Raw genomic sequence first — 20557 nt, 5'->3', positions numbered from 1 at the left:
GTGTAGAATTTTGACAACGAACTCGATCTATTATAGAATGAGTGTGTAATGCAATAAAAAGTGGAGAAGGTGAAAGGGGTGTGCAGACTTTCTGGCTTGATTGTAAGTACATATGTGTGAGTGTGTGTGTGTGAGAGAGAGAAAGACAATGCACTGCAACATATGACTATAGTAAAGCTTGAGGTTGATGTTCAAAATAGATGTTATATTTAAAGAATATTTTTTCAAATGACATTCAGAAATATACAAAGGTGGCACTTGTAAAGAGTATTGCTCATGCATGAAAGTACAGCATGACAGCAGGTTGGGAAAATACGTGTTGCATTGTTCTATGCTTTAAAACACCCATTTTAAGGGGTGACATTTAATATTACTTTATTTCCAGAGAGTTTTCTCTCTCCATTATATCAATGAAATATTTATGGGGTTCTTGGAATGAAAAAAAAGGTGCAATTAAATATGTTTAATCTCAATGTTTAAATAGTTAAACATGAAAACAAAAGACAAAAGTATTCATTCTATAGCTAATGGCTGGGGTTCTTGCTCCTCTGCCAGAACGACTGATCCGTACACTGAAATCTGTAGCGCAGGAATCTCACACGTGGCTTCATGTGAAAGTCAGCAGGTATCTTCCAGTTCCACATTTTCTGCACCTTAGGAAATATGCAATGCAGATATTTTATGCAGATCATTTGGTGAGCTCACTGCTTTCTTGAGGTCTTTACCACAAAATCAGAGTATATTATTGCATATAACAATTTAGTACTTTTTACACAGAAAGAATACACTGATCAACCTCCTTGTTTCTACACTCACTGTCCATTTTATCATCTCCACTTATCATACAGAAGCACTTTGTAGTTCTACAATTACTGACTGAAGTCCATCTGTTTCTGTTCATACCTTTTTAGCCTGCTTTCACCCTGTACTTCAATGGTCAGGACCCCCACAGGACCACTACAGAGCAGGTATTATTTAGGTGGTGGATGATTCTCAGCACTGCAGTGATGTGCTGGTGTGCACATGGTGGTGGTGTGTTAGTGTGTGTTGTGCTGGTATGAGTGGATCAGACACAGCAGCGCTGCTGGAGTTTTTAAATACCGTGTCCACTCACTGTCCACTCTATTAGACACTCCTACCTGGTTGGTCCATCTTGTAGATGTAAAGTCAGAGACGATCGCTCATCTATTGTCATTTTCTAGACCTTCATCAGTGGCCACAGGACGCTGCCCACGGGGCGCTGTTGGCTGGATATATTTTTGGTGGATTAATTAATCTCAGTCCAGCAGTGACATTGAGGTGTATCAGCATTGCTGGGTCTGATCCACTCATACCAGCACAACACACACTAACACACCACCACCATGTCAGTGTCACTGCAGTGCTGAGAATGATCCACCACCCAAATAATACCTGCTCTGTGGTGGTCCTGGGAGAGTCCTGACCATTGAAGAACAGCATGAAAGGAGGCTTACAAAGCATGCAGAGAAATATATGGACTAGTCAGTATTTGAAGAACTACAAAGTGCTCCTATATGGTAAGTGGAGCTGATAAAATGGACAGTGAGTGTAGAAACAAGGAGGTGGTTTTAATGTTATGGCTGATCAGTGTAGGTGATTGTTCTTTTCTACCTCACTTAAGGAAATGAGGGCAGCTGCCAAACACTGTTTACTGTGTTAATTAAATCATGTACATAATCCATGAGTAAAGGTATTGTTTTCTTTTATAAACACTATAGGATATACTATAAGGAATATTCTTGCTGATTGTATAGAAATAACCCCTGGTATTAGGATTTTCCACCCACCTTCAGGACCCTGACCAGATGTGTGGTACTGTTCACCTGCTGGAACTGGACAGAACAAGCAAAACCAGCAAAAGAAAAGAGCTATTGTAGCATCTGTTTATTGACAGGATTTTTAATACCAAAAAACAAAGTAAAATATGTATAATTAATAATTTAATACATATAAATTTTTTTAACCTATTATTGTATTTTTATTGTATTTTTTCTTCTGTTTTATTCATGCATTTTCTCCCTATTTTAGTGTAGTCAATTTGTCTTCCGCTACTGGGGGATCCCTAACTGCAGTCGAGGTGGGTATATTGCTGCTCATGCCCCCTTCGACCCGCTCGCAGCCCTTAGCAGAACCCTTTTTCACCTATGCATTCTGCACAGGCGTCTCTCTATCTGCCAACCAGGGTCCTTACACAGAGTTTGAAGACCCTGCCTACATAGTCCGGTCACCCCGCCCTAGCAGAGACGTGTCTGCTGCAGGCACTGCCAATTATTCCCGCTAGACGGCGCCCGGCTGACAACGAGTTTCAAACCGAGGAGTTCAGAATCTCGGCGCTTGTGTGCTAGTGGAATATCCCGCTGTGCCACCTGGGCGCTTATATGTATTTTTTTACTTTAAAAATATATACAGTGTATCACAAAAGTGAGTACACCCCTCATATTTCTGCAGATATTTAAGTATATCTTTTCATGGGACAACACTGACAAAATGACACTTTGACACAATGAAAAGTAGTCTGTGTGCAGCTTATATAACAGTGTAAATTTATTCTTCCCTCAAAATAACTCAATATACAGCCATTAATGTCTAAACCACTGGCAACAAAAGTGAGTACACCCCTTAGTGAAAGTTCCTGAAGTGTCAATATTTTGTGTGGCCACCATTATTTCCCAGAACTGCCTTAACTCTCCTGGGCATGGAGTTTACCAGAGCGTCACAGGTTGCCACTGGAATGCTTTTCCACTCCTCCATGACGACATCACGGAGCTGGCGGATATTCAAGACTTTGCGCTCCTCCACCTTCCGCTTGAGGATGCCCCAAAGATGTTCTATTGGGTTTAGGTCTGGAGACATGCTTGGCCAGTCCATCACCTTTACCCTCAGCCTCTTCAATAAAGCAGTGGTCGTCTTAGAGGTGTGTTTGGGGTCATTATCATGCTGGAACACTGCCCTGCGACCCAGTTTCCGGAGGGAGGGGATCATGCTCTGCTTCAGTATTTCACAGTACATATTGGAGTTCATGTGTCCCTCAATGAAATGTAACTCCCCAACACCTGCTGCACTCATGCAGCCCCAGACCATGGCATTCCCACCACCATGCTTGACTGTAGGCATGACACACTTATCTTTTTACTCCTCACCTGATTGCCGCCACACATGCTTGAGACCATCTGAACCAAACAAATTAATCTTGGTCTCATCAGACCATAGGACATGGTTCCAGTAATCCATGTCCTTTGTTGACATGTCTTCAGCAAACTGTTTGCGGGCTTTCTTGTGTAGAGACTTCAGAGGAGGCTTCCTTCTGGGGTGACAGCCATGCAGACCAATTTGATGTAGTGTGCGGCGTATGGTCTGAGCACTGACAGGCTGACCCCCCACCTTTTCAATCTCTGCAGCAATGCTGACAGCACTCCTGCGCCTATCTTTCAAAGACAGCAGTTGGATGTGACGCTGAGCACGTGCACTCAGCTTCTTTGGACGACCGACGCGAGGTCTGTTCTGAGTGGACCCTGCTCTTTTAAAACGCTGGATGATCTTGGCCACTGTGCTGCAGCTCAGTTTCAGGGTGTTGGCAATCTTCTTGTAGCCTTGGCCATCTTCATGTAGCGCAACAATTCGTCTTTTAAGATCCTCAGAGAGTTCTTTGCCATGAGGTGCCATGTTGGAACTTTCAGTGACCAGTATGAGAGTGTGAGAGCTGTACTACTAAATTGAACACACCTGCTCCCTATGCACACCTGAGACCTAGTAACACTAACAAATCACATGACATTTTGGAGGGAAAATGACAAGCAGTGCTCAATTTGGACATTTAGGGGTGTAGTCTCTTAGGGGTGTACTCACTTTTGTTGCCGGTGGTTTAGACATTAATGGCTGTATATCGAGTTATTTTGAGGGAAGAATAAATTTACACTGTTATATAAGCTGCACACAGACTACTTTTCATTGTGTCAAAGTGTCATTTTGTCAGTGTTGTCCCATGAAAAGATATACTTAAATATCTGCAGAAATGTGAGGGGTGTACTCACTTTTGTGATACACTGTATATACAGTGTATCACAAAAGTGAGTACACCCCTCACATTTCTGCAGATATTTAAGTATATCTTTTCATGGGACAACACTGACAAAATTACACTTTGACACAATGAAAAGTAGTCTGTGTGCAGCTTATATAACACTGTAAATTTATTCTTCCCTCAAAATAACTCAATATACAGCCATTAATGTCTAAACCACCGGCAACAAAAGTGAGTACACCCCTAAGAGACTACACCCCTAAATGTCCAAATTGAGCACTGCTTGTCATTTTCCCTCCAAAATGTCATGTGATTTGTTAGTGTTACTAGGTCTCAGGTGTGCATAGGGAGCAGGTGTGTTCAATTTAGTAGTACAGCTCTCACACTCTCTCATACTGGTCACTGAAAGTTCCAACATGGCACCTCATGGCAAAGAACTCTCTGAGGATCTTAAAAGACGAATTGTTGTGCTACATGAAGATGGCCAAGGCTACAAGAAGATTGCCAACACCCTGAAACTGAGCTGCAGCACAGTGGCCAAGATCATCCAGCATTTTAAAAGAGCAGGGTCCACTCAGAACAGACCTCGCGTTGGTCGTCCAAAGAAGCTGAGTGCACGTGCTCAGCGTCACATCCAACTGCTGTCTTTGAAAGATAGGCGCAGGAGTGCTGTCAGCATTGCTGCAGAGATTGAAAAGGTGGGGGGTCAGCCTGTCAGTGCTCAGACCATACGCCGCACACTACATCAAATTGGTCTGCATGGCTGTCACCCCAGAAGGAAGCCTCTTCTGAAGTCTCTACACAAGAAAGCCCGCAAACAGTTTGCTGAAGACATGTCAACAAAGGACATGGATTACTGGAACCATGTCCTATGGTCTGATGAGACCAAGATTAATTTGTTTGGTTCAGATGGTCTCAAGCATGTGTGGTGGCAATCAGGTGAGGAGTACAAGATAAGTGTGTCATGCCTACAGTCAAGCATGGTGGTGGGAATGCCATGGTCTGGGGCTGCATGAGTGCAGCAGGTGTTGCGGAGTTACATTTCATTGAGGGACACATGAACTCCAATATGTACTGTGAAATACTGAGCAGAGCATGATCCCCTCCCTCCGGAAACTGGGTCGCAGGGCAGTGTTCCAGCATGATAATGACCCCAAACACACCTCTAAGACGACCACTGCTTTATTGAAGAGGCTGAGGGTAAAGGTGATGGACTGGCCAAGCATGTCTCCAGACCTAAACCCAATAGAACATCTTTGGGGCATCCTCAAGCGGAAGGTGGAGGAGCGCAAAGTCTCGAATATCCGCCAGCTACGTGATGTCGTCATGGAGGAGTGGAAAAGCATTCCAGTGGCAACCTGTGAAGCTCTGGTAAACTCCATGCCCAGGAGAGTTAAGGCAGTTCTGGGAAATAATGGTGGCCACACAAAATATTGACACTTCAGGAACTTTCACTAAGGGGTGTACTCACTTTTGTTGCCGGTGGTTTAGACATTAATGGCTGTATATTGAGTTATTTTGAGGGAAGAATAAATTTACACTGTTATATAAGCTGCACACAGACTACTTTTCATTGTGTCAAAGTGTCATTTTGTCAGTGTTGTCCCATGAAAAGATATACTTAAATATCTGCAGAAATGTGAGGGGTGTACTCACTTTTGTGATACACTGTACATATCATTTTAATAATAAATTTTTAAAATTGGAATCTCTTTAGTTCCATGACATGAATGTAGACTTTCATTGTACAAGGCAGTAGTAGCTCAGCGGACTAATGATCAAAAGGTTGTTGGTTTAATCCCCACTATTGCAAAGTTTACCACTGTTGGCCTCTGAGCAAGGCCCTTAATCCTTGCTTGCATAGTATTCAGTCATAACTGTAAGTCGCTTTGGGGAAAAGTGTCTGCTAAATACCATAAATCTAAGTGTAGATAGTGTAACCTTTCACGTACTGTATAAGCTATGTATGCCTTTTTGAGATTTGAGACAGTTGTACTCTCATGCTTTTTAAATGGTCTAATTTCAATCCTCCAGATCAACAAACGTAACATTTGTGGATGGGTCGTTGGTCTAGGGGTATGATTCTCATTTTGGGTGCTAGAGGTCCCGGGTTCAAATCCCGGACGAGCCCTCGTTTAACCGAGTGCTCCTTCATTGTTCTATTAAAAAAAAAAAACTTATCAGCCGCTCAGGTGGCGCAGCGGTAAAGTACGCTAGCGCACCAGACTTGGGGTTTCGAATACATCGTATCCAATCTCAGCTCTACCTTTCCGACTGGGCTGGGCGGCAGCATGAACGAGTGACTGTTGTTCAGGGTTAGAGGGTAAGAAAGTCGGATCATAGGTCCTCATAACTGGTGCAACTGCGGCCCCTGATGGCGCCTGCACAGGGCTGAGGAATAATGCTGATGGGGGTGTGGCCCTCCATACACAGTGCCCGTCTAGTGTATGAACTCGACTCGTGCAGGTGAAAAATGCAGTCTGTACTGACTGTACGTGCCGGAGGGGTCAGCGTTGAAGGGTCGAATCAGTATAGAGGACACAATCAGGGTAATTGGACATGACTAGATTAGGGGAGAAAAATTGGGGGAAAATGACACATGGTTATACCCTCTTAAGTACTTAAATAATCAATCAATCAATCAATCAAGGGCAGTTGTAGCATAGCGGATAAGGTACTGGATTAGTAATCATAAGGTTGTTGGTTCAAACCTCACCACTGCCAGGTTGCCTCTTTTGGGCCCTTAAGTTATCCACTAACCTAGTTTAATACATTGTCCAACCAAACCCAAGAGCAACATGTACATAACAGTAGTGACTGTTACTATTTTGATATTAACTTTTAATCAAGCTTACCAGCTGGTTGTGTCTGCTCCGTAGCACCATGTTGGCCTGTTGAGGTTAAACAGTTACAGATTGGTAAAATATATGTTTATATATATTTTATGCTTTTTTCCCTCTATTTTTCTTTTTTTCTTTTAGAGCATCCAATTGCCCGATTGCGTCATGCTTCCTCTCCACCAATGCTGATCCCTGCTCTGATTGAGGAGAATGAAGCAAACCCACGCCCCCTCCGACACGTGGGCAGCATGCCGTATGCATCTTATCACCTACACTTTGACGAGTGCAGTGCAGCTCAGCACTGTGTACGGAGAGACACACCCTGAGAGCACTCTTTTCTCATCTCTGTGCAGGCGCCATCAATCAGCCAGCAGAGGTCGTAATTGCATTAGTTATGAGAGAGTCTATATCCGGCTTAATCCCACAGCTATACAAACAACAGGCCAATCGTTGTTCATGGGGCTGCTCAGCCCAGCTGGCAGGCAGAGCTGAGATTCAATACAATGTATTCGAGATCCCAGCTCTGGTGTGCCAGCGTGTGTTTTTACCTCTGCGCCACCTGAGCGGCTAAAATATATTTTGACTACCCACAAGAAAGTAAAAAAATAAACAACTTACTTTGACCCCTGAAAGTCCCTTGAGGTTCAGCTGAAGCTAAAACATTTGATAAAATGTTGTAATAGCAGCTTTACATACATTATATTTATGATTTTTAAACAACATATATTTAGATCAACCTGTGCCCATGGCATGTGTCTGTGATGTGGCTGGAATCGGTTCCCCTGTGACTGAAAATTGATAGTATGAATAAGTATGATGGCTAAATCAGGAACTATTTATCTTTTGATAAAGTTTGTAATTGATCTTCACTTACCTGGGAGCTTTGTCTGAACCATGCTAGTATGTGTCTGTGGGGCATCTGAAATTTTAGAAGTGATACACTTTTGACTCAAATTATTACATAAAAAAAAAAAGAAATACTGTATACTGTATATATACTGTATATATACACTGATCAGTCATAACAATAAAACCACCTCCTTGTTTCTACACACACTGTCCATTTCATCAGCTTCACTTACCATATATAAGCACTTTTTAGTTCTACAATTACTGACTGTAGTCCATCTATTACTCTGCATATCTTTTTAGCCTGCTTTCACCCTGTTCTTCAATGATCAGGAGCCCTACAGAACCATCACAGAGCAGGTATTATTTAGGTGTTGGGTCATTCTCAGCACTGTAGTGACACTGACATGGTGGTGGTGTGTTGTGCTGGTATGAGTGGATCAGACACAGCAGCGCTGCTGGAGTTTTTAAATACCGTGTCCACTCACTGTCCACTCCATTAGACATGCCTACCTAGTTGGTCCACCTTGTAGATGTAAAGTCAGAGACGATCGCTCATCTATTGCTGCTGTTTGAGTTGGTCATCTTCTAGACCTTCATCAGTGGTCACAGGACGCTGCCTACAGGGCGCTGTTGGCTGGATATTTTTGGTTGGTGGACTATTCTCAGTCCAGCAGTAACAGTGAGGTGTTTAAAAACTCCAGCAGCGCTGCTGTGTCTGATCCACTCATACCAGCACAACACACACTAACACACCACCACCATGTCAGTGTCACTGCAGTGCTGAGAATGATCCACCACCTAAATAATGCCTACTTTGTGGTGGTCCTGAAAATTAAAGAACAGCATGAAAGGAGGCTAACAAAGCATGCAGAGAAACATATGGACTACAGTCAATAATTGTAAAACTAAGTGCTTCAATATGGTAAGTGGAGCTGATAAAATGGACAGTGAGTGTAGGAACAAGGTGGTTTTAATGTTATGGCTGATCAGTGTATAAAGGTACAATAAAGATAACTCACCTGTATATCCAGTCCTAATCTCAAGCATAGAATCTGCTTTTGAGAAAGACAAGCTAAATATAAAAGGATTGCATGCGCTGGTAGGTGGATCTATCATTTAACATGCTAAAAGGACCATAATTACCTGTATGATTTGAGATTCCTTCAGTTACACCAGTCCTTTCAGTGCCTGTGTAAAACCAGATTTATAACCCCAAATCAAAACAGTTGTTATATTATGGAAAATGCAAATTCTTTCATTTATGGTGACTTTAATTTCTTCGCAGACAGTACAAACCCAATATACAGATGTTTTGTCTGCTCAACTTTATTTCATTTGTTAATATTCGTCCATTCCTGAATTTCAGGCCTGTCAAATATTGTGCTGGCTGTTAAAAGTCACTGATTGCTTCTATATATTTGGCCACTAGTAGCAAAGTGCTTTATGCATTCTACTTGTACTGCAAGTAAATCTAATCATTCAATGCTAACCTAATGTACTTGGAGAACTTGTACTGTAGACAGCCTCACCCATGGCTGAAACATAATAAAAGATGAAAGTGTTAATGGTAATATTAATTGTGATATTATAAAGCTTGTCATTATGTGTATTATTTTAAGACTGGTTACATGCAATGCTATTTTTAACTTACCTATTACAGCCATTTGACGATGTCCATTGTTCTCTTGATCCCCTGCTAAACCTATTCACAACCATAATTCTGTCATTTTATGCATACTTAACAGCACCCCTTTTTTATACTAATTTACTTATTTGATATGTATGTTATTATTGTTTGGCAAATAAATTATCATGGTGGCACAGTGGCTCGGTGGGTAGCACTGTCATCTCACAGCAAGAAGTTCCTGGGTTGGCCGCGCAATCAGGGTAATTGGACATGACTAGATTAGGGGAGAAAATTGGGGGAACAAAGTGGGCTCCAGCACCAAACCCCCCCACCCCGCGACCCTAATTGGATAAACGGTAAAGAAAGTGAGTATGGAGAGAGAAATAAATTATCAATAAAGAATACCTGTCATGTCTGTTTGTGTTCTCAGATCTGTAACTGCAGCATCCGCTTTGAAGAGCAGATTGAAGAAAATTCATGTTAAAGTTAATTACAATAACCTTTTTTAAAAGTAGTAGTTTTATACGCTCAAAGATTATAGGTCAAACTAGTTTAGCTTTGTGACTAACAATATTATCTCACTTACTGGTGATATTGGTGTATGTTCTCACATCTGTAGATGTAGCACCCACTTTAAAAAGCACATTGCATATGAATAGCATATGAAATGTTATTAAATCAACACTTGGTGGTGAAAGTTTCAAAGTAATAGTTACATGCAGTACAGTATAAGATCACTGGTCAAATTAATCTCAAAAGTATTCACCCACTTACTGGTGATTTTGGTGTAGGGGCTAAAAGTGGGATCCTTTATATCCAAGATTCCAGCTGAAAAACCATGCAAGAGGAAAGTTTAGTTTCATGTACATACATTTACCACTTAGTTGTTACTTTTTGATAGTTGAAAGTTAAAGGGGTTAGAAATTATCTTTATTACTTTAATAGAACTATAGAAAATAAGGTCAAAAGCACAATCATTTTATTAGTACTTAAACTCACTTGAGTCTGTGTGTGTGTCAAGTCCAAGTGGTTCACCTGCATAAGGGTTGGATCAATTCATTAAAAAAGGCAGTTCTTTTTACAGTTAATAAAAAGGAATTGAACCATAACATTTTCTTTAAAAATGTCTGTGTAGCAAATGGGACATGGTTTAACATAGAAGGGAAAGGGGAAACTGATGTACCTGTCAGCTGTTACTATTACTGTATTACTATCTTGCTTTATAGGGGCCAATTTTCATGGCGCTGTAAGCAAACTTAACTTCAGACTCACTAACGGTTGAACAAGTACGTACTTAGAAAGAATGAACACAGAAATGTTTTAGATTTTATATTAGGACTTAGATATCTTAGATATACACTGATATACACTGATCAGCCATGACATTAAAACCACCTCCTTGTTTCTACACTCACTGTCCATTTTATCAGCTCCACTTACCATATAGAAGCACTTTGTAGTTCTACAATTACTGACTGTAGTCCATCTGTTTCTCTGCATGCTTTGTTAGCCCCCTTTTATGCTGTTCTTCAATGGTCAGGACCCCCACAGGACCACTACAGAGCAGGTATTATTTAGGTGGTGGATCATTCTCAGCACTGCAGTGACACTGACATGGTGGTGGTGTGTTAGTGTGTGTTGTGCTGGTATGAGTGGATCAGACACAGCAGCGCTGCTGGAGTTTTTAAATACTGTGTCCACTCACTGTCCACTCTATTAGACACTCCTACCTAGTTGGTCCACCTTGTAAATGTAAAGTCAGAGACGATCGCTCATCTATTGCTGCTGTTTGAGTCGGTCATCTTCTAAACCTTCATCAGTGGACACAGGATGCTGCCCATGGGGCGCTGTTGGCTGGATGTTTTTGGTTGGTGGACTATTCTCAGTCCAGCAGTGACAGTGAGGTGTTTACAAACTCAATCAGCATTGCTGTGTCTGATCCACTCATACCAGCACAACACACACTAACACACCACCACCATGTCAGTGTCACTGCAGTGCTGAGAATGATCCACCACCCAAATAATACCTACTCTGTAGTGGTCCTGGGAGAGTCCTGACCATGAAGAACAGCATTAAAGGGGGCTAACAAAGTATGCAGAGGAACAGATGGACTACTGTCAGTAATTGTAGAACTACAAAGTGCTTCTATATGGTAAGTGGAGCTGATAAAATGGACAGTGAGAGTAGAAACAAGGAGGTGGTTGTAATGTTATAGCTGGTTGTTGTTTATTACTTTTTGAATTCTAAATGCTAAGAACAAGATTTACATTCACACTTACACATACAGAAAGAGTGCATACATTTTTCATTAAATACAACAACTGTATGATGTTCTGTGATTATAAAATTCCTATATTATTGGCAGTTATTTAGTGTGGGTTACATACTTGTATAAAGGTGAACGGTGGTCCCAGAAAGATCACCTGTAAAACACATCATGGATGTACATCTAACTTCTCATTGTATCATGTGCAAATGATTACTATGTACTTGCTTACATGATACTTTGTTCATACCTTTGTGTATGTCCATCACTGGTCTGTGACGTCCATTTCCTGTAAGATAATATTAAATAATAAAAAAATCAATATTTAATCAGTATTTATTTTAATTAATTAATACAAATGAATTTCAGATTTGGTCTTGGTTGCATCCTAGCTTACCATTTATGTCAGGTAAATCAGCACCATTGTCATTAGCACCATCTGAGGAACATTATCAGTGGAATTAGCCATGGGAGAGCAAAGCATGTCTAATGATTAAAACTGTGGTTCTATAAATCCTTATATCAATATCTTTATATGAAATCCACTTGATAAATAATCTGAATTTTAATTTATTTGACAGGCTGTAGCTGCATATTGCGCTTTCTGTTATTTAATCTTAATTAAGGACTAAACTAAATCCTAAAATTTGAATCCCTATTTAGGTTTGATTTCATACCCTACATAAAGTGTACTATTTAGATAATAATATGATTGGCCAAGGTTAAGATAATAACTAATATATTTGCTTTTCAAAACAAGCAAAAATATTTTACACAGTCACAATGCTGTTATACACCCCAGACAGGATGTTAAATTAATCTGTTTTACCCCAAGGTTGAAGCCTGCAAGTCGAGGCTGCTGTGCCAACAATGCTGCTCCTGCTAGATGTGACGGCAACCTGGCTTGTTTGCACCAAAAATGTTAAGAACTCACTACGGACATAATCACAGACAAATAATGAAGAACTCCAATTATTGTTCCTAGTTATTTACTTTTATTTACTTTTAGTTTAATTGAATTTCGTGTGTGTATGATTTGTGTAAATCCTATTTATTCAAATTATTCTCCAGGCCACCCAAGGAGGATGGGGGTCCCTGTAAAGTCTGGTTCCTCTCAAGCTTTCTTTCTGTAATTTTAAGGGAGTTTTTCCTTGTCACTGGTGCCCTTAGCTTGCTCAACAGGGGGTTTTGGTCTGTTGGTCCTGGATTCTGTAAAGTTACTTTAAGACAATGTTTATTGTAAAAAGCGCTATATAAATAAATTTGACTTGACTTGATCTTGCAGCATCTGCCACCCCAACCCCTCATATGGTATCTAATACCAGGACATGCATGACCAGCAGTTCATGTACTATTGATAACATTCCTGGTAAATATTAGATTTTATTTGGTGGCTGAGTTTTTAAGGCTCTGTACTTCCAAACCCTAAACAGTTCAGCTTAAGTGAACGGCAAATGTTAAAATGTTATTGTGGGAAATGTTTCTTGGCATAATTTGGCCATTAAACATACTTTAAATACCAGCACTTATCTGAGTATTCTTGCTGACCATGGGCATCAGTCATTATGGCCATAATGTACCATTTTATAACACCCCATTTCACAAAGCACAGTTTTTCTCTAACAGATTTTAAGAATATGACAAGAGGTTCAATGGCCTACCTAGTCTCCTGATCTAAATCCATTGTTGCATCATTAGGATGTGTTAGAAATGAATGTGCCTGACAAATCTGCAGCAATTTTGTAATGCTTTTATGTCACCATGGTCAAAAATCTTAAAGGAATGTTTCCAACACCTATAGTAAATACTAAACCAAAGATGTTTAAGCCACCTATTGATAAATGCTAATAAATGTATAAAACAAATTATATGCCTCAAACTTTTTTATTCCAGCATAATTGTGGCCTGACTAGCTGTAACTGTATTTTAAGTGTATTAAGGAATTACCTGTCATATCTCCATGTAAGCCAAACAGTGCACCAGTACTATCAGAGGTTACTGAAAACAAATACTTAAATAATTATATTGAGTAAGCAGACTACATGTAAATTCACTATATGTACGTGTTTTATATAGCTGATTAATATGTACACATTTTTACCAGTGGAAAGAACTGAAGTGTCCAGTCCGGTACCCACAGAGAAATGAGGACCTAAATGATCTAGATAAATGAACAGACAGAACTGTTAATGATTAGAGAGTGTTGCTATTTTCATTATCAAATTTTAGGGTAAGCACTAACTAAGATTAATTAAAACTGACAGCTTGCTACATTTATGCTGCCAAACAAAGAGACAAAGCTACCGATACCTGGTGGAGCTGAACTGCTGCTTACTGATGGTCCTGGATCCAGCACAAATCCTGCAAGTAAATCACAAATGAATATATAAAACCCTGCTGCACACCTTTTTTTTTTTCTAAATTACTAACAAAAATCAACCAAACAAAAGCTTCTGGCTTCGTCTTCTCATAAAATGTGTAGCACAATATGACACAGGCAACAATTCTGGAGGTCTAAAAAGCTCATGGCCATAAAAATGAAAGAATATGACATTTGTAAGTGCAGGAAAAGGTTTGTACGCCCTTGGAAATGTGAAGGTTGTTCAAGAAGTTTTCGCACTTTTTAAAAACTATTTATTAAGAATTTCGAAAACGATTTTAAAAATGACATCACTTTTCTAAATAGTTACCTTATTTTAGATGCATTTTTCCCAGCGTCATACCATTTTAATGCCATCAGCAAAAAATGTTTTTGGTTGAGCGTGTAGCCACTGATGCACTGCTGCTTTCACATCATTATCACATGAAAATCTTCTTCCCCTTAAAGCTTTTTTGAGTAGTCCAAAAAGGTGAAAATCAGATGGCGCAGAATCCAGACTATAAGCTCTCTTTCAGTCTCTCAGACACCACCAATTACTACTCCTCCCACCCTCACCGTGTCCAACCCAAATATAAAAGTGCGGAAACTTTTTGAAGATCCCTCATAAGTAAAATCCTGCATTGTTCAGAAAATACTGTGATTTTTAACTTGTTGACTTTGAACCGACCTGTTGACTCTACGTGAAAAGCAAGTCCCATGTGATCTGCTGAGACATCATTAGTTATTATGGGCAAAACAACTGCATAGTATATGAGCATAACAAAGGGCATAACAGACATCATCAATTATATGGACATAAAAGAGGGAGCAGAAGGTATGTCAGAAGGTATACCTATAGTATCAGTGTAGGGATCTGGAGCAAAGCTATCCCCCATGCCTCCTGCATAAAGAGACCGTAAGTGGGTTTGAAAAAGCAAAGACATACAGTAGGTATTGCTCACAGCCATTAGTGGAGGTAAATTTGATGCTCACCCATTAAACCAATGAGGAAGTCATGACTGGTTTGATCTTTTATGCCTGTATAAAGAGTCCTTGGTGAAATACATTAAATATGCATTTTTTTTGGTCAAATACATTGAGAAATACTATTATTTATGTTTATCAGTCAAGTCTCAATTGTCACATGATTCTGTTCACTAGTATTAGGTTTAGGATGCAGTCTAAATCAGTTTGGTTTCTGTTTACTGAGCCACGTGTAAACATTTCACATTAACAGTGTTTGCTAAAACAATCATGTGTTTTGGGCTGCTCAGGTGGCGCAGTGGTAAAACACGCTAGCACACCAGAGCTGACATTTCAAACTCGTCGGTTCGAAAATTAGCTCTGCCATCTGGATAGTCATTATAGTCTGGATAGTTTCTGCATAGTCATTTTTGGCTGGCAGAGAGAACACAGACGCAGATGTCTGATGTGCCAGTTTTTCTTTATTAGCAATCACTTGCACCGCATGAGCATTAATTTGCTCCAGGTGGAAGTACTTATATATGTTATGGTTCTCCCTCTTCATTCTCCTGTCTCCCCGTCTCATAAACTGACCTCAACAAGCTTAAATAAGAGTGTAAATATGTTGTTTTTTAAAGCAGTTGTGCAATGCTAAAGTGGTAGTACATTTTAAGAACACAGTTGCCAACACAAAAAATGCTCGGTTTACCTTCAGTCTGTGGTGGAAAAATATTCTATATTAAAATGCTTATGTATTTTAACAGTTAGATTCATTTAAATGTGGGCTGGTTAGAAACCAAGAGCTGATTGCTTTTACTTACCCGAACTTTCAGGACTAAAACTTGTGCCAAAAGACTCAAAGCCCCCTGGAAAAAAACAAAACTCATAAAACTTTATTTTCATTTCTTTGTTTTTATGATTATTTTAATGTAATGAACGTTTATACCTATTGAGTCTGTTTGTGTTGTGCCCTCCATCACGTTATTAAAGCCTGTGTTAGAACCAGCAAATTAAGGAAACATCAACTTTCAGTGCTTTAATGTATTTATACTTAACCAATAATAATAATACTTATTATTATTATTAAGCTCTGAGAAAAAGATTTGGAGGTATAAATAATACAGTTGCATTCATATATTATTATTATTATTATTATTATATGTAGTATATGTAGTAGTATTAATGATAATAACAATAATAATACTACTACTAATAATAATAAGATAATTTACAAGTGCTGGCTACAACTTTAGTGAATAAACAGTGATTATGAGACTGTAAAAAAGTGAAGGGAACTTCTCCTTCATTGAGTTCAATGGACAGCCAACACCCCCACCTCCCATGTTTTTTAAATGTATTTAAAAAAATGGGAAGAAGGTCAATGCAAGGATTCATCAAGGAGGAGGAAAAAAATATGCAGTGTTTTTACATTTACTTTGACTTTATTTATTTATTTGCAGACAGAATGATCGGCCTGCAACACATTCCAAAAAAGTTGCTAGTAATGAGGTAAAAAAAATAATTATTTGGTACAAAAGCGGAGCAAAGATGGCCAGAGGATCTCCAGCTTGTCAACAAATATGTGAGAAAATTATTGAAATGTTTAAAAAACAATGTCAAAGACAGATTGGAAAGGACTTGCATATTTTTTCCTCTACAGTGCATAATATCATTACATGATTTGAAGAATCTGGAGGAATTTCAGTGCATAAATAGTGTGTGTTCGAAAACCTAGTGAACTCTCTACATAGACAGCATTTTACGTCATCCTACACTCGCTCCAGAGAAGTAGGCTGTTTAAAATCCTAGATGCCTTAATATGCTCACTAGTAAGGTATCTTCAAATTTTAACTATATTTTGACTGTAGAACGAGTGAGCATCCGATGCTGCCTTAGTGGTGGAGGCAATCCCAGCATTCAGTGCGGCACAACTTTTCTCACAGAAAAATAAAAAACATGGCGGACGGTGAGGAGAAACTAGTTATTTTCAAACGTAAATAAATTATTATTGATTTTTAATTTGTATAAAATTGTCATTTATTAGCAAATTCGGTCTTGTCAGCGAATGTAATCGTTTTCTGTACACAAAGGGAGATGTTAGTTGACATGCTAGCACGTTGTGCCACCCCATCCCATTGGTTTGAATGGCATGAGGCTAAATGTGTTAGCATAGTTAGCGAAAACTGATGGAATCGCTGTCTGAGTAGCACATTCGAACAACCTCACTTATAAGTCATTGACTTATTAGAATCCTCTCTACTTAGGCAGCTGCCTATGTAGGCAGTAAGACAGCAAGGCAGCTTACTAGGTTTTTAGAACACACCCATAGTCTTTTTCTTTTTTTTTTGCATTTTCCATAACGTCACAAGTTTTTCTGATGAGGGTTGTATTTGGGAAGAGTTTCACCAGATGCTTATACTCAAGTTTTCTACGTGCAAGTATCATAAAAATTTGTGTAATTTAGGACTATTTTCAAATAGCAGATCTGCATTAAATTATATTTTAGTACAGATTAATTAATGAATAATAATTCCAACCTGTGTGTCCAGTATCTAGTCCATTGTGTTGTTTGTGTCCATTGCCTGCAAAAATGTGAATGGTGCTTTTAGTAATAGTCTTTTTTATTGTAGCATTATATTTAATTCACATTTTTTTCTAAATTCTCAACTTCAAACTTACCATTTGTCTCAATCTCTGGTGTCTCTAAAATAAACATAATATTATTAGTGATGTTTTGTTTCAAAAGACAATTTTGGTCACCTTAATCATTTCCCAATTTTTGGATAAATTGTAATTTTACACTATAAAAATGTAGCAGCGTAAGATCATTTTTGTGTTTATTCGTGGTACCTTTTTGACCCTGACCAGGATCAAACAGTTCATGAAAATAAAAAAAATTTAATAAAATATACAGAGAAGGCCAAAAAATGTATACACTTTATAACAAGAAAATAAAACCCTGTGTAAAAGTTAGTTGTAGTACATTAAGAGGTCTAGTCACCTTTAAACACCATACTACATATTGCTACAACAATTCATTCCAACTTCAAATTAGTCCATATTAAATTGTGCATCCATTTTTGCTGCCCTCTGTATATTTTAATTGACATCTACAGAATATATGCATGTTTAATTTGCATACAGTGGTACCTTGAAACTTGATGTCAGTTGGTTCTGGAAGTGGCGTTGAGTTTTAAAGGCGTTGAGTTTCAAAGTATTTTTCCCATAAGGATGTATGGGAAACTTGTTAATGCATTCCATGGTCCTGTAGAACTGCATATATTTTAGGCTAATGTAAAATAATGGGCTTGTTTTAGACACTTATACACTGAAAATAACACAAATGAAAGAGTTAAAAAAAAAAAACTGTTGCACACAGCTTAATGTGACTTATTGTACTATAAATCAAACGATTGAGGAATTTCGTTAGTGGAGAGAACTTATGAGCAGAAATAAATAAGAGAAGTTTAGTGTTCCTGTGTCATCATTTAAATACACTGTCTCATTAAGCTTTTAACAATAAGTGTTTTAGACTCTAAAAAATGATTCTTACAATTTCTCAGCACCCCGAGCTGTAACACAAGTTTAAAAGTGAAACAGAAGGAAAATCCAGCTAAACACAGATACATGTTGAGCTTTCAGAGTGGATTTGACAGTTATTTCACACAAATGCAGATTTGTCTCATATTCGCACTTTGATGACGTTTTACTGCACCGCTCAAGCGAAGTGCTGAACAAAGCAGCTGTTCATTGTTAATTTGAAATTAAATAAATCTGTTTAAAAAAATGAACACATTGAGTTTAAGGGAAATGTTGAGTTTAAGGGTACAAAGGGCGCTGAGTTTCAAAGATTTTGAGTTAGGGGACGTTGGGTTACAAGGTACCACTGTATATCTAATTTGCAAGGACAAAAAGAAAATGAATAAATTGAATGATGAATTAATAATAAATAGATATATTGGTCATTGTTTGCATTGGGTTACCTGGAGCTTCAATTTGAGATCCAACATCAGATGGTTGACTTTCACCTAAAGCAAAAGCACTACTTTAAAAGATCATTTTTTAAATGCATTTTACCTCCATTTTTTTTATTATGTTTCACCCCTTCTGCTGCAGACCTTCACTCCTAACTGAGTTGGTTTGTAACTAACACACACCCCTCAAACACCTGCAGTAGCTGACCTGTTTCTTTACCTGAACCAACTTGTTTCACATAAAGATCACGCACCGATTTCCATCATCACCTGTCTTTGTGCAAGCCAGCCAGCAGAGGTCGTAATTGCAACAGTTAGAAATCCCTCCTGCCCTTCCACAGCACGGGTGTGCTAGTGTGTTGTTACCTCGACACCACCCAAACGCCCCACCATTGGCATAAAACATTAAAAACCAATCAAAAACATACCATTTTCACCATTTTCAGATGTAGTACCAGTTGTATGTGGAGTGACTGCTTCTGACTCTACACACAGACATAAAAGTTTAGAAAATAATCTTAATAGACTGCATTGAGAGTATTATGCGTAGTTCACAATACACGATTTTTGCCCTGATTTTCGCTTGCCGACTGGTTGGCGCTAGATTTACCGGTTTGGGATCAACTTGGCGTTTGCTTAGCGATCGAAACTCGGCTCGCAATCGCTATGTGTGAACTACTCAACAACTCGATCCGAGCGGCTCGCTGAGCACTGAAGAAATATATCTAGCTTGTCAAATATCTGGATCTGAGTTGCTCGACTGGCAATGAGTGCTTGGAAATTCGTGTAGTGTGAACTGTACAGCGACCTGATGACTTGGAAAGTCGTGTAGTGTGAACTTGGCATTAGATGACTAATGTTGGGTTTGGGCCATAATACCTTCTGGTTGTGACTGGACCTCTAAGGATACGAAATGTGAACCGCTTGTCTGTTCAGATGGTTCCGGAGCTAACACATGGCTTGTTGACACATGGCTCAGTGATGGTTGGCTTAGTGAACCTAAATGAACAACAACAAACCCAAACAAATCACATAAAGGGAATAAAATGTACGTGCAAATGAGTAAGTATTGTTTATGTCAAATATAACTTACAATTAGACACATACCATGAGAAACAGTATCTGAGTGAGTAGTATCAGCTGTACCTGCAAAACATTAAGCATTAAGGAAATGTAGTAGGACTGTTTTAATTGTGCAATATTTATGACAGTGAGAGGAAACTAGTATTTAATTAATTTTATTTTTATTTTTTAGGATACAAGGGCATATGTTCATTGATGTGAGATGACATGTCATTAACGTTCTTGGATAAATTAGGTAAAAGTAAAAAAAGCATTATTATTACGAAATAGAATTAAGTAACATAAACAAATGTGGTTGAATGTTTGGGGTTTACTTCACATAATATGTCCCAAACAATCATTTATAAAATTGTCATTACCAGGGGGGCAGCACGTTGGATATCACTGTCGCCTCACAGCAAGAAGGGTTTGATCCCCAGGCGGGGCGGTCCGGGTCCTTTCTGTGAGGAGTTTGCATGTTCTCCCCGTGTCTGCGTGGGTTCCTCCGGGAGCTCCGGTTTTCTCCCACAGTCCAAAAACATGCAGTCAGATTAATTGGAGACACTGAA

The 20557-nt window shown here is 39.0% G+C and overlaps 1 protein-coding gene across 1 annotated transcript; it reads right to left on the bottom strand.

The window, feature by feature from the left end:
* Positions 1-241: 241 nt before the first annotated feature.
* si:ch211-80h18.1 (uncharacterized protein LOC555593 homolog) lies at positions 242-20062 on the bottom strand. The gene is made up of 30 exons (XM_062990252.1): positions 20020-20062; positions 19806-19925; positions 19355-19411; positions 18936-18980; positions 17490-17534; positions 15899-15943; positions 15774-15818; positions 14983-15027; positions 14843-14890; positions 14678-14716; positions 13941-13991; positions 13732-13791; positions 13578-13628; positions 12028-12069; positions 11881-11919; positions 11752-11787; positions 10361-10396; positions 10136-10189; positions 9948-9992; positions 9767-9811; positions 9386-9436; positions 9225-9269; positions 8878-8922; positions 8754-8806; positions 7757-7801; positions 7620-7670; positions 7501-7536; positions 6898-6933; positions 1809-1853; positions 242-653 (listed from the first exon to the last, which is right to left on the bottom strand). Exons 6-30 carry the CDS (start codon positions 15927-15929, stop codon positions 525-527), a joined length of 1203 nt encoding a protein of 400 aa, XP_062846322.1. The 5' UTR covers positions 15930-15943; positions 17490-17534; positions 18936-18980; positions 19355-19411; positions 19806-19925; positions 20020-20062; the 3' UTR covers positions 242-524.
* Positions 20063-20557: the final 495 nt, after the last annotated feature.

Source organism: Trichomycterus rosablanca, chromosome 2, assembly GCF_030014385.1.
Source record: "Trichomycterus rosablanca isolate fTriRos1 chromosome 2, fTriRos1.hap1, whole genome shotgun sequence".
NCBI lineage: Eukaryota > Metazoa > Chordata > Actinopteri > Siluriformes > Trichomycteridae > Trichomycterus > Trichomycterus rosablanca.
Note: the sequence above shows the minus strand (reverse complement) of the source record. Positions and strands in the feature narration are given on the sequence as shown.